We start from the raw sequence: 15,762 nt of genomic DNA on the forward strand, positions 1-15,762 counted from the left end.
CCTGCTCTCAAGGGAACCCCAGTGTCTCTCCCCATGTACACTTAAATTGCCCTATCCAGCTCACGATGGAGGGGTCCTCAATGTTAAATGTATTTAAGAGTGAATGTGATGGCTTTAGGTTGTCGTAAAGATCCTTTGCTATGCGGTTGAACGTATCTCACCGATTGTATAATGGCTGCTATTGAGATTTCAGTTATTAAGAGTTTATCGTCTACTGGGTTTCTTCAACTTCAACCACTTTTGGACATACAATAATTAAACATTTTTGTCTTTTTTTTTCTGATGCACCATAAACATTTCCATTACAGCATAATTTACATGACTTATCTACAATCTTTAATTATGCAATAATTGAATGCGATGTAAATTACATTTTATGGCCTTTCTCCCATGCTCTGCTGAAGCTAATTTCATAGATAGCATTTTACATATCAAAAATTACACACAATTAAATATGTTCTTAATATGTTGATGTATTGTTTTATGAAATAAAATAAATGTATAATATACATACCAAAAAGTTTGGGTCTGTGAAATATTTTTACAATTTCAAACAACTGTTTACTAATTAAATATATTTTGAAATTATTCCTATGATGTCAAAGCTGAATTATCAAAATCATTACTTGATCATTCTGAATGATTTCAGAAATCATTCTTATATGACGATTTGCTGCTCATGAAACATTTCTGATTATTATCAATGTTGAAAACAGTTGAGCTGCTTGTTATTTTTAAGGAATAGTTCTTCAGGATTCTCTGATGAATAGAAAATCATTTGAAATAGTTCTATTTTCAGCTTTATGACAATTAATATAAATAAATAAAAAAAAGCAAGAAAAAACGTTCTAATGTGACCATCATATAACAAAAATATAATGCTTTATATAAAGTTTTCATAAAAATCAACCCCTGGGACATGGTCCCTATAATTGAAGAAACACTCAATTGCAAACACACAAAAAAACAGAACCCCCACCTATTACAAAAAAATTCGAGTTTCTGATAGTCAGAAAGGGTGCTGTCATTTAGCCATGAAGATGCAGCACATGAGTGAGACAGAGGGAAAAGCAAGAAATTCAAGACCCAAAGGAGATTCTTCTCCGAGAGGCCGCCTGACCCAGGGTGATTTAAGATGCCTGCAGGCTGTACGGTCGCCACCCTGTCTGGTTGCCCCCCGCCGCACATTGTGTGGACACTGGGATCAGTTGATGCCGCCTGAGCCAACATGAGATGCGCTGCACGCGAGCAGAATATGGCTGTTGGTCTGGTCAATGACTCATTCGATGGCAATGCTGACCGGCCTGAGGATGCACTGCAATACAGATGATGATGAACAGTGCTGAAAAAATGCCTAGACACATTCTCATCAGCTTATAACACCTTTTCACGACGAGTAGAATGGGGAGTGTGTGGTTGACACCATGACACAGACCCGACTTAAATGAAACTATATTCTTGTTAGCGCTCAGAACTCTGACTGACGTGTAAAGACAAACATTTGCGGTTGACGCTAAATGGGTTTAAGATAAATTGTCATGTTGACAAGTAGGAAGAGCCCAGTCAGGGCTGTGGCCCAACGGTTAACACGCATGTTAAGACACGATGCAGGGTCAAGGCCCAAGTCATTTCCCAATATTCCCACTTCTTTCCCCCCAACAAATATACAGTCTTTTTATAGCGCTGTCAATAAAAAAAATTACCAGAATAAAACTAGTAATATTAGCTTTGTAGCCAAGAAATACTTAACCAAACATAAAACTTTCTTTTTATTTGCTTAACTCGCACACTATGCACTACTGTTCAAAAGTTTGAAAGATGTAGAACTTAAGGAAATTACTAATACTTTTCTTAGCAAGGTTGCATTTAATTTATCAAAAGTGACAGCAAAGACATTTATAATGTTGAAAATGATTTCTGCTTCAAATTTCTATTCATCAATGAATCCTGTTTGCAACATTAATAATAAGAAAAGTTTATTGAGCAGCAAATCATCATATCAGAATGATTTCTAAAGGATCATGTGACTCTGAAGACTGGAGTAATGATACTGAAAATGCAGCTTTGACATCACAGGATACACACAGAAAACAATTATTTTTAATTGTAACATTTCATTATTTCGCTGTTCTTACTGTATTTTTGGTGAGCACAAGAGATTTCTTAAACAAAAAAAGAAAACTTTAAAAAAATCCAACCAACCCCAGACTTTTGAACCATTTTCTAAAGCCATACAATAGATCACAAATTAGCCTTATGTTCAAATCAAATATGGCCCCTTTAGATGAAACAGGTTTGAGGTAATTATGTTGTGCTAAACAAATGGTGCACCAGTCTATTCCTGTTTTTGCCTGTCATATGGACTTTTTGGTGCTTTTCTGGTCTTGACAAACATGGTCACAATGAACTGTAGTTTTGAAAGGTGTTTTTAAAAAGTCTGTATTTGTTTTGCACTGAAAATAATAAAGTCATACAGGTTTGGAAAGACAAAGAATTTTCATTTTGAGGTAAACCATCCCTTTAAGAGTTGACAACCCTTACAAGTATGTGCCATTCAGAATAGTTAACCACTTTAACCACTAACACATGATGAAGTAGCACAAGAAATAAACTTCAGCTAAATGTCTACTGGATAAATAGGATGACATTCATTTAAGTACTTAAAGAATTTTAGAAGTTATATATTCTGTGTTTGATCAGGTCAAACTGATGTCTGCAGGTCAGAGATGGGCTATGAAATGAATATGATGAGCGGTAAAGTCAGGTGGAAGTAAACAACATCAGCATGTATCAAATCAAACTGCTCAAATCAACAACAACAGCCATGCTCGTCTCGGACATGAGCAAAGTGTGACAGTGAGATTGTCATGAGCTTGCTCCATTGCTCCGGGCATCCAGAGAAGGGCAGCCATGTTAGACACACGGAAATGAGCAATGACAATTCTCTCGGCAAAGGTACTCGCTCTGCCAATTCCTGAAAAATAGATGCATTTGACAACAAGTTTAAAACAGACCAACGCATTCTCATCCTTTAACGTCATATAGAACGCTATATGACAAAACCGCGCTATACTACGCACATGGCACCCGTTATCGTTAATATAACACGCGCTGTGATGGTTAGGTTTAGGTGTGGGGTAGGGTAGGGTAGTCTCATATTACGCTAAAGGATTTATGACGCCTTGGGTTCGCGTGTTATATTAACGATAAAGGGTGCCATGTGCGCCGTTTTGTCATATAGCGTTCTATGTGACGCTAAAGGATGAGAACGGGCTGAACAGACTGTAGATTAACTCTTTGCCATTTTATTGATGTTAAAAGTTTGAACCGGCATTTTTGACATGAGCGCCACAGCCCAATGTGTCTGGACATGCATAATGTAGGTCAACTTAAAATGTTACTTCCCTTTTGCATTTGCAGGATGGGCAAATTTATCAAAATTAACGAGACTCATTATTTCAACTGCAACTGAAATGTGATTAAACATCCTAGCTTACATATGAATGAACTAGTGACATGGTGGCCCTGGTTGGAAGGTTTAGGAGACATAAATATCACCCTGACAGGCCCACAGGCTGAACGCCCAGCCCAGGCGCGTCCCAGGCGGAGGCTGCCAGATGCAGATCCATCATCCACACGGCCAGCACAGTGAAAATATCCACAGTGAAGAGGAGTAGAAACAGCAGGTCTGACAAACAATGGTGTTCTGCTCCTCTTTCAGAGAAGACGGGAATCCCGATGACATCCGAAAGCTAAACGACATGGGCAGCCCCTGCCAAAGCAGACAGGCAGCATTTTCACACTTCTAGGAGCCAGAGCGGAACCAGGGACCCTGTGACAGGTCCATCTCCTCACACAAGCAACTGTAAGCCAACGACTGTAGCATGACATCTATCAAAATGTCTTCCAGGCAGCTAGTGCAGGACAGGCAGCTCTTGTATCGGCCACGGACTGCGAACCACCAGTCTGACGAGCACCAGAGAGATGTGTCAAACACAGTGCCAGAAGTGTGCTTCAGGTTTTGGATATGTTTGATAAACAAGGTCAAAGTTCATGTGGGAATATTCTGTATAATGGGCATAATAGTCTTGCAAAAAGGAGAGAACGAAGAAAGAAAGTTAAAACACTAAAATTAATAGTTTGTAAGTGAATTTAGGCATCAAAACATAATATATGAAAGATGGATAAATATTCAGGTTGAATTATAAGTGATCGGTATGAGGAGGGAGCTCTGTGATGCTAGTTAGATAGTCCTTAAAAAAAATAGAGCGTAGTAAATTAAAATCAATTCATTAGAATGATTACCGGTAGTTTAGTTAATATAAAAGAGTTTGTGTAAGTAGTCTTAGTTTAAGTGCAAGTAGTCTGAAACAGTTTACTGTGCACCTCCAAATTAATATTAATGAAGGGTGTTGTACTTTTCTTCAGGATACAAACCCAATGAGCTCAACGGAACTAAAAATAAAATTGCGCTAATGTGCTCTTAAAGGGACAGAGCTTTTTAGGAGATTCATTGCTATTCCTTTAAGTTAAAATCTAAAGTAACACTTTATAAGTATACAGAAATAAAGTACTTACAAATCATTTGTACACTATTAGTGTATAGGTATAGGCTATTGCTAACCTCTCTGAAATTGCCTACCCCACCTTTAATGACATTTATAGAATTATTGACTCCTAATAACCATATTAACCCCTACTACTGGTTTAAAAATACTGTTCATTACTTATATGGTTAATAAGTTGTTAACAAATCATAAAACACATTATCTAACTATTTTTATGAGGCAAATAAACAATAATAATTGTGTTAATTTAAGTGACAATGAATGAAGTACTCCCTATTAGTGCACAACACAACACCCAATGTATTTGTTACATCATAAGAAGAATGACATTTATGCTAATAGTTTATGCTAACATTTATTTTATTAGTCTGTCTGTTTCATCCTTATCCCAAAGTTACTGTAGTCAGACGGATCTGGACCTAAACCTAGACACACCCGCAACACAGCCCTGAATGCCGGCAGAGACCATGTCAGCAAGAACAATCCCCTATGAAGACTTCGTCGGCATGACAGCCATCGGTACAGTTCCTTAGGCAAATACCACAAGAACCAGATAAATCCTCTATGGGCAGCTTCGGCTCCATACCGGCGTGACAAATCCGATATTCAAGCAAAAGGAACTGGATGAATTATTTTAAATGCTATCAATCCAAAATCTGACTTGTGACGCAGCTTGAATCTCTTTATAGGCCAGGACGAAGGCGGCAGAACAATTTCGTCGCCTTCAGTGGCCATTCCTGCTACGCTATCCCCGGCATATGTATCCTTTACACTCTGCATAAGTGTGTGTTTGCAGCTGCGACTCACAATCTCTCTCTTTATCTAAAAGAGCAGCATCTCTTTAAAGATGCTTAGTTCCTGTGGCTCGTGCTGAACCGTTTCATCTGCATTTCCCACTTGGGTAAGGATCATCCAGCTCTCGCGCTCGATGCCATCTTTGCGGGCTATTGCCATGGTGACTGAGGACTTGCCCGGCATTTTTTCTCAGTCTGCACTTCCACCCACTGTAGTTCCCTGCCGTAAAAAGAGCCGTATTCAGCGGGTCCCCGAGCCTTCCCCAGGCCGTCGTGCCCCACTGTTTTCTCCAGAGCTGCTTTATAGATGAAATGAACTATTTTAATAATGATGATGATCTTTTCAACGGAACTGTATTAACACTAAACTGGCCACAAATGACGCTATTTATATTTTTAGAGCTCCTTTCCAGCCAAAATGACCTCTGTTGGCATAATAAAATCCTTTTCCTGTTATCACTGTAAAGCTGCTTTGAAACCATTTGTATTGTATAAAGCGCTACATAAATAAAGGTGACTTGACTTAACAGTGCTGTAAATGGCAATAAACTGAGATGTAAGTGTAGACTTAGGGTGCATTCAGCACTGAGAGGGATTCAACGTTTTGTTGGCTTTGTCATGCATCTCAATCATGCAGATGATTCAACACAGCACAGCTACACGTGACGTCAAGGCTAAAGGTCACCTAAACATTGAGGGAAATGTAGTAGTAAAAAAAAACTCCTGTCGCATTATCAAACTCATTCTGCTGTTGCCAATGAGTCACAGCAAGCAACGACATCAAAAATTAATAAACCGAACCAAGGTGAGTCAACTTCATTTCCCAACAGAACTGAGCACAGTTGCCGTGCTTTGAATATTTTTATGCTTTTCTTTCTGCAGGGACCCTAGAGGGAAGCAGGCAGAGGTTGTTGGTAGCTAATACTAACCACTTTGTGGCATTAAACTGCATTCTATATTTAACTCAAGTGGTGCTTGGGGGAGCTTGTGACAGAACAGAAGTTTGAATCTGAGGAAATGGAGCTATCAAAGATTAGAGCTATACAAAAACACACAGCAGCCCAAATTTGTTGAAAATTGTCTGGAAGACCCAAAAGAACACAACGCCTGACAGGCCTGATCAGAGTAACACACTTCATTAGCCAGCGCTAACTCTGGTGGAGACTGAGAACCAGAGCACAAACCATTAAAAACAAACATATAATAACAATTGATATTAATAAATAGATAAATAATGTTATTTAGAAATCAACCAACCAATAAATAAATTAATAAATTGCATTTAATGTGGTCATATAAGTATGTTTAATTATAACTCATAAATTATTTAGACAATTTTTGGTATAATACTTTAAATGAAGTATAGCAATCTTACACTGCAGGACAGTCCTAAAAATGTCACGTCAACCCTCATGTGCATTTTGGAAAAACACTATTCAGTGCAGTTTGCTCAATTGCAAAATACACTACATTTGCTAGCGACACTAATGAAATTTGAATGAGTCTTCGCAGACCTCAGAGGTGTTCAAAAAAAAAAAAAGCTGAGTCATTCATGGCATACTTCACTGACACTTTCGGAAATCTGGTCACTTGCTTTTTTTAAGTATAAAAAAAGCTTCTATGATGATAGCCGAGTAATTCATGAATGAAGTGCCGAGACTTAAACACCTTGTACATGCATGAGCATCAGAGTTAGAATCACTTTCAATCTTCATCAGGAGGACAGGGGTCCGACTTCTTTTCTAGAAACCACACCGAATAACTCACATAACATGCTAACTAAGATGCCCAAATCGGAGGTAGAAGTTTGCTAGTTCTGTATAACTCCATTGAGCCCAAATCTAATCACCGTACCTTCCAGCTGCTTGAATTCTGTGCCTGGCAGTTGACACATCATTACAGCACAGCAAGTGACAAGAAGCACCCTGGGGATTCCTTCAAGCGGCTGTTTAAGTCAAGTTAGGAGAGCTCGACAATAACAGGCACCTCTATATCCATCAATATTCCATAGCCCAACTCCTGCGGAAGACGATAAATAAATGCTCCGCACCCCATCGATCCGTGTTCTCTCATTTGGACCTCATGCAAACACAGCTCCCAAAGCCAAACCAACACACTTATTTGGGTTTCACAGTGATGCAGTCTCCTTAACTAAAAGGCTTACCAGAGGAAATTCCATGCAAACTTTTGCATTATCCCCTGTAAGCAAAAAAAAACAACAACAAAAAAAAAAACATTCCAACAACACCCCCATCTCCCTTTTCTCACATGGGGCGCCAAATTTTTGATGCGCGCCTTTTCTCGCTTGACAGCGTGCAGAGTCTTTCCGCAAGTCAGCATGGGCCGTGTAATAATTAGCCCCCAAGTGCGTCAGAGCGTTGTTCGTCACATAGCACTATGCAGAGACACACATTAGTAGCTCTAGGCCCAGGAGGGAGCAGCCGCCGACTGACTGCCAAATCCTCCCTGCCGACGGTGGTTGGCGGCAGCCACTGCATCAGTAGCCGACTCAAGATGTGCTCCCACCCACCGAGTCAAAACATTATGTACTGTCATTTCAAGTGTGTAGAGTGGACCTCTCCATAGATCAGCTGAACCACACGACAACTCTTCCTCTCGGCAGGGATGATTGAAAGGCTACGATTGAAGACAAGGGAAACTAGAAATCATCCTAATGTATAATTTACTCATTACGGACTTGTAATAGTAAGATCAACGCATTCTCATCCTTTAGCGTCATATAGAACGCTATATGAAAAAACGGCGCTATACTACGCACATGGCACCCGTTATCGTTAATATAACACGCGCTGTGATGGTTAGGTTTAGGTGTGGGGTAGGGTAGGGTAGTCTCATATTACGCTAAAGGATTTATGACGCCTTGGGTTCGCGTGAATATTAACGATAAAGGGTGCCATGTGCATAGTATAGCGCCGTTTTGTCATATAGCGTTCTATGTGACGCTAAAGGATGAGAACGGGCTGGTAATACATATCATAATACATATTGTGATGTAAATGTACTTTTTATTTGGCCAGTACATTTTCCTACAGACTATTTTTGCAATACAAACTTGTAAGCATCTTTGATTTACATACAGTGATTGCCACCATTACTTAAAATGACCGTTTTCTTTTAGCCTCACAAGCTAAACCCACATCAAGATGTTGGGTCTGGGAACACACCATTGGCAGGGCTCAATCCGAGGGGCGAAATAAACGGTTGTCTTTCAAATTCCCTCTGCAAGCAATAGGATAACACTATAACCAACCAGAGCAACGAAAAAGGTGACGTAGGTGACACATCTTCCTTTTTTATGAAAGACCGCTATTCGCCAGCAGCAGCAATCTTTTTTGGTTTCAAGTAGCAGGGAATTCACGCGGAACCCTCGCAACTCTGCCGTCATTATGTTAAGCCCGCCCACTAAATCTATACACAATGTGACTGGCCTGACTAGAGTTTGTTTTTTCCAGCTCGCAAGCCAACGGAGAGAGTTGCCAGATGTAACTGGCAGCAAAACAAAATTTGCTGCCGCTAGGGTGCGTCTAGATTTCTTGGCTAGTTTTCTTGACAGTAGCAGCAAAAATTGGTGAAAGAGTTTAGTTTGTTTCCGTGAATTCTCTAAATTAATCAATACAAATGTTGACTCAGTGACATTAAAAATAAAATTGCTATTTTCTTTATTAGCAAAAAAGGGCATTAAAGTTAGGTTCGTTTCCGTGAATCAGTTGAAAACAGTCATTTTTTACGAATTGTGATTTGCCCCTTTACCCAAATCTATTCTCAAAAAAGTTTAGGCGTGTCGCATCAGTTTAAGCACATAGTCCTGCCCCAAATTCACACCATTGGTTGAGCCAGTATTACTTTGGGATGGTTGGGATACTCAAATGTTTTGAAAGAGTCACCATGTTTTCATTTACTATATATATATATATATATATATATATATATATATATGTATATAAAATATATATGCAAAAACAATAAAAGATATTGAAGATAATTTTTTGGGATATACTGAACAGCCCTACGATTGTTTATATAAAAGAAGCTAAAGAAAGAAGACTTTTTCATGGTTCATTCAGGTACTCACATGCAAATATTCTTGCACAAACAGACCAAGCTAACAGCTGTAGTTCACATTAGGACGCCCATAACCCCAGGCGCTGTGGGCAGCACGGCATCTCGGTTTTGCCCAAAACATTCCAGTGGTTTTTACACCTCAAAGTGCAGAACAGGCCAAACAACCAATGAGATCTAACACATTAAGACCTTATGACACATCAGGATCATGTACGGCTGTAATCAAATTTGATGCATGTTAGTAGAACAGAGAATAGCGCTGAGCAAAAACCATCGGTCAGATCATAATCAAAAATGAACCAAAACTTCAGAGAGATTTTAAATAGTCTTTTTATATTTTCAAAAGATATAAAGAGCCATATTTCAAAGCAATAAACAAAAGCTAGACTCTCTTCAAAGATTCAAAAATTGTCCCATAGTGCTTGTTGAAAAGTTCTTCAAGGCTTCAACAGTATTTAATCCAGGGTCTCTTGAGGCTTAATATAAGAAAATAGCAATCACCATTTCTGCAATAATAGACTGTAGTGAGCACATCTGTAAAAGACCAATCATAGCGAATGTGTGTGATGTGGACCTGTGCATTTTCTGTAAAGCTGCTATGAAATGATGTGTATTGTGAAAAGCGCTATAAAAAATAAATGTGAATTGAATTGAATCATACAGAATATTTCATTGGAGAGCAGCATAGTCATCTAATTTTAATGATTAACTATTTCTCAAAAAGCTATCACATGCTTTTAGAAGTCTTGGAATAAACATTAGCACACAAGTCATATGGACGTCTTATCTGTTACTTACACTATCGTCAAAAAGTTTGGGGCCTGTAAGAATAAAAAAAGAATAATTATATGTATATATTAAAAGTATATATATCAAATTTTTAAAAGGTTGCAGGAATTAATATCTCAAATGAGATTTGGGAAGAAGGTCTAAAGCGAATCCATAATTGTTCTATTAATGCAAGACTACAACTTATTCAGTTCAAAGTGTTGCATAGATTACACTATACCAAATTTAAACTTAATAAAATTTACCCCTCAGTTTCCCCGTTATGCTATAGATGCAAGCGCTCTGATGGAACGCATGCTCATACTTTTTGGTTTTGCCCTGAGATTTCTGAGTTTTGGAATAATATTTTTTCGTGGTACTCAAATGTTTTTGGAGAAATTTTTAAAAGGTTGTACTTCTTGAGTACCAACTTGTTCTAAGATCTTTAGAACGTGGTGTCATGCACAAGATGATGCAAAAGACGCAAGCACAATGGTCAAACATGTCCGTCTAGCGTAGGTTGACATAAAAACCGTGGAAAAGCAGTGCAGTGGAATGCACATCATTTTCATTTTTGGGTGAACTGTTCCATTGAGGTTTAGCTATGCAGCAACTGTAAGTCCTGATTGATTAGCCTCAGGTACCGAGTATTTATTGTGTACTTGTACATTTCACAATAGCATAGAAAACACTTTCTCAGACCATCATGCACTGTTGTTTAAGTGTGACACGCCTAAAAGCATTTTTCTAATAGCAAGTTGCAGATGTTTCACACTGGAAATGAGGGATACTTACTTGCAGGAGATGGAGTGCTGTATCCACTGACAGGAAGTCCTGGAAGTGATGGAGGGGAGAGCCCTCCTAGCATATGTGGAAAGAAGTAAGGGTAGTGCGGCATAGGGAAGCCCCCTAAAGGACTGGGGCAAGGGTTGCCGTTTCCAGACATGGTACGCTCAGATACAACACTGAGTCCCAGACCTCTGTGCAGGCTATCCGTGATGCCGGATGTCTACTTTCCCATCATGATCTACTTTGGTAATCCAACTAGGAGAGCTTTGTCTGCGATTGTCTGATTGGGTGCTTACTATTGTGGCTGTAAGACAGAGACAGATTAATGATTGGTGATCCAGGGTGTGTGTGAGAGTGGTTATGACGCCATTCGATCACAGTGGTGTACGGCTCACAGGTTTGTTTTGGTGTTATGCAACTCTCTGGATACGATCCCAAAGTTTTCTTTGAATATAAGTAAGGCAGTATATTCCAGCACTGTTTGACAGGGATGTTCTAATGCAGCAGCGGAGTGGTTCGACTCTTAACGGGGACCTGAGCTCACTCCAAACCCCCAGTATTCGAGAGGACTGACCAAGACGATGTGACGCAAGAGGAATCGAGACGCGGTGCTCCAGAGGTCACAAAATGCTCTCGGGTCAAACCTATCAGAGCGAGTCAGTCCAACACGGTGACCTAAGAAAGACAGAAAAAGAATGGAAAGGAACAGAGAAGAGGACATTTTTAGTGGTCAGATGTGTTTGCGGGCATTCATTTCAAACTGATATTTGATTACACAGCTAAAACGAAAAAGGTGTACATGGCTGATTTACAGATAAATGTAAAGTAGCTCTCCTTTGTGCCAGTTAAAAGAATATTTGTCAATGGATACTTGAATGTACTTTTTCTGTAAATAATAATATTTTAAGTAACTATCATTGTCAATTTTGATTCAGTTTCATTTCATTTTGCTGTCATCATGTCATAAATGCTTTTTCAGATCTTCAAACAATTCCTGAGAACTACATGCTTTGGATTATTAAATGATGTCTCAGTCTTCATTGCAGAAAGAATAAGTTAAGTCTGCAAGTTAAAAAAAATATCTCGAAAAGAAGTCCCTTATGCTAACCAAGGCTGCATTAATTCGATCAAAAATACAATAAAACAGTAATATTGTTACAATTTGTAGCATTATTACACCATTTTTCATTGTCCTTCAGAAACCATTCAAACATGCTGATGTGATGCTCAAGAAACATCAACAGTTGTGCTGGTTAATATTTTAGACCGTGATACATTTTTTTCAGGATTTTTTGATAATTATAAAGTTCAAAAGATCAATATTTATTTGTATAAAATTATAAATGTTTTTTTTAATTATAAATTACTTTCACTTTTAATCAATGTAATGCATCATTACTGAAAAAACATCACTTTTTTTCAAAATAAAAAGTAAATGTAAATTAATGTTACTAAATGAATACATATCTCTAATTCAGTGATGAAACTCTAGATATTGCAGACTGATAGGTCCTTAATTCAATCTGTAATCATGTCACAAACTGACTGGTCCGTGTTGCCTGCTTAGCATTTCGATAGTTTGGTTTTGTGTTTGCTGTAAGTCTTGCTAAATGACATCTCTCCCACAGCTCCACCTGCATAGATGTGCTAAGGGTAATTTAATGTACACTATTTGTGTGGTAGCATTATGTATTACATGCTCACAGCAGCTTGACTGTGAAAGTACTGACAGAACAGAAGCAAGTCTTTGAACTTGCTCTGTAGCAGCGGCCGCAATAATAAACAGCAGCAGAAGTGCAGCAGATCTATTCCACCAAGACCAAATACATTAACATTGTCATGTCCATTACCATGCAAAACTATTCTGAGAGATGTCATGATAGAAATACTGATTCAAGTCATTTTAGTGTCAATAGTAACTAAAGAGTACCATACTGAACGTGTTGTAGAATCATTAGGAACAGACATGTTGACTTAGGGTATGGATAAAGATGTACTAAAAACTGTAAAAGTTGTTGCTTTGCTTTTTTGGCATACAGAAGACAGCTTTGTCAAAACAATCCCTGCATGCATGTGTGTGCATCTTTGAAAACGATTAAAAATCAGGATTCGCACACCCTGGCTAACTTCAAATTCAAGGACCTTTCAAGGACATTCCAGGTCCAATACCGTCAAATTCAAGGACTTAATGTCGGGACACATTTAAAGTGAGAGCAAGGTTACATCGTTTCAGCAGTTTGAGATTATTTTTGCAATTTTTCACGGTGTGTCTGTGAAATGTTGAGGTATCATGGTAATAGTTTCGTGCACATGTGAATGTCATGCCAAAAAACACTAAAAAAAAAAACCCACTAAAAACACTAACACGGGAAACACTAATAAATGCGCGTAACTAATGTAAACCAAGCAAGCTAGTATGCATAGGCCACGAAGTGTTGGCGAAATAACAGGCTTGTGGACCGGAGGGAATAATATGTAATAATGAATAGTTTTTTGCAGAAAGCTTCTGGCACAAAATAAATTCAAGCGCTTTCAAGGACCTGTATATGTGCGTGTTTATTTTCAAAAACTTTCCAGGGCCTTGAATTTTTGTTTTCAGATTCATAAACTTTTAAAGATTTCAAGGACCAGTGGGAACCCTGAAAAATGCTGTATTATGCTGCAAGGCCAGAAGTAAGAAAAGTGCCTAGACTGAACACGTAATAGACATTTGCACAACATCACCATTTTCAGAAATTCACGTCACTGTTTTCACAAATTCACAGTTTTGTAGCTTTTCAGGCCCCCAAAACGCTGTTGTCATGTAACTGAATGGCCAAAACAGAAAAAGTTTTGCAGTTTTAGTATCGAAATCGAATGCTTCTCTACCATAGCATGCGAAAAACCAACACATTCTCATCCCAAGACGTCATCTAACTGACGCTTTTTCCCATAGATCAACATTCGACGTTTTAGGGTACCCTTTAACATCAGTTAGATGACAATCCTAGGGCGTCATCTAACTGACGCTTAACCTTTAGCGTCAGTTAGATGACACGGGCAGGTTTAGGTCTGGGGTAGTAGGGTTAGGCCGTGTGTCCACCAAAGCATTTTTAGCCAGCTGAAAATGCCAGACGTGTGCTTTTGGCGCTTGGTAGCGTTTTTTCCGTTGAGACGTTTCGTTGCCATGATACAGAATATCCGCAGCACAGTTTACTTGAAACTGATTTCGCAGATAATTAATTTCATACTAAAAATGTATTTTTCATCCATGTTTGGTAAGCTCTGCCAGTTGATGTCATTGTAGAGAAAGAATGTTGTGACAGTTGGTCAGTGTGGTTTAGTCCCGCCCCTCCTCCACTGCGATTGGACGGCTGGATAAGAAGTGACAGTGATGAGCACTGCGTTTTATGCAAAGTTTTTATCCAAACATTTTTTCAACTCTCGGCGACCAGTAAAAAACGCTGGGCCCTCGACGCTTCAGCGTGAAAAAAAAAACGCTCAGCGCCTCGTTACGCTCACGGCGTTTAAAAAACGCGGTGCTCCCATTGAAAACAATTGAAAACATACGCCAGGCGCGTGGAATAACGTTTTGGTGGACAAACAGCCTTAGGATTAGATAGTGTCATCTGACTGACGTTAAAGGGTACCCTAAAACGTCGGATGTTGACGTGTGGTCAAAAGCGTCAGTTGGATGAAGTCTTGGGATGAGAACGGGCTGGAAAAACACTATGCCAACAGAGTAGAATGTCCAAATACATAGTATTCAAAAAACAGTAGGCAAAAAGTCACTGGATGACCTACTTATTCAGGAGAGATTCTGAAGAGCACATTTGATGGACACTTTACTATCCCATGAAGCCACGAGAGGATTTATGAATGGAGGCAAAGCGACGTAACTGACGCTGGTACACGCATTCATCCTATACAGAACATACTTTTCTAACAATCACGAAGTAGTTAAAAGTCAAATGTAGTAACTCTGTGTTTTCAGACACACCAACTGTGAACGGTCCCTTACACTAATGTTACAACCTGTAACTGCTTTCAAATGAGGCTTTTGACTTTTCAGTTGACTGTGTTTACCTCTTTTTTTGATTTGAATTCTCTGCACAAAAACGATTTAAGGTCACAATTCAATGCAGGCCACATTAGAATTTTATCCAATCATTTTTAGTAAGTCATGAAAACATTTGACTGAAAATCACATAGAAATCTCCAGTTCATTCCTCTGTGTTGGTCAGTAAAGCTTGTCTGAGTTAGCATCAGTAAAACTCCATGTTCATAATCATATTACAATCTAGCCTAATTGATGTTCTGTAAGAAGTGCCAATAACAGTGTAGTATCCTCAGCTCTGTTCTACATATTTAAAGCAGAATTTCCCCCAAATATCCAGAGAAAACACAAAAAGTCTGCGTAGTCAAATTGTCACTCTGCTCTGTATCATTCTAGCCATTGAAAACATATTACCCATATTATACAGTGTAAATCATGACAGACCACACACAGCTTAGATACAATGATTGCTGAATATAGGAATGTGTTCTCCATTGTAACCATCTTACTGACAGACATCTGGACCATCACAATACATCAGTTTGAAATCATACCTCAGAAAGAATGTAAATAAGCTAAGAAATTAGAGAAAGAAAGACCTGCGAATTTACACTCAGGGCCTGTTCTTGAGCACTGAACCCAGCTTGACAGCGTGGGAAAATGCTGCCAAGGTCTTCCCCAGTGAGCTTGTTAACTGTAGAGTTCCCTCAGGAACACGGAGCAG

At 38.8% G+C, this 15,762-nt stretch overlaps 1 protein-coding gene across 2 annotated transcripts in view; it reads right to left on the reverse strand.

Moving 5' to 3' along the window:
• Positions 1–15,762, reverse strand: part of rarab (retinoic acid receptor, alpha b) — a 137,680-nt gene that overhangs the window by 66,389 nt on the left and 55,529 nt on the right. For both annotated transcript variants that reach the window (XM_039686062.2, XM_039686061.2), the window contains exon 3: positions 11,009–11,677. In XM_039686062.2, the coding sequence (XP_039541996.2) occupies positions 11,009–11,159 (151 nt within the window). In that variant the 5' untranslated portion in view covers positions 11,160–11,677. The remainder of the gene's footprint in view (positions 1–11,008; positions 11,678–15,762) is intronic.

The sequence above is a fragment of the Pimephales promelas genome, chromosome 3, assembly GCF_988280905.1.
Source record: "Pimephales promelas chromosome 3, fPimPro1.hap1.1, whole genome shotgun sequence".
Taxonomy (NCBI): Eukaryota; Metazoa; Chordata; class Actinopteri; order Cypriniformes; family Leuciscidae; genus Pimephales; species Pimephales promelas.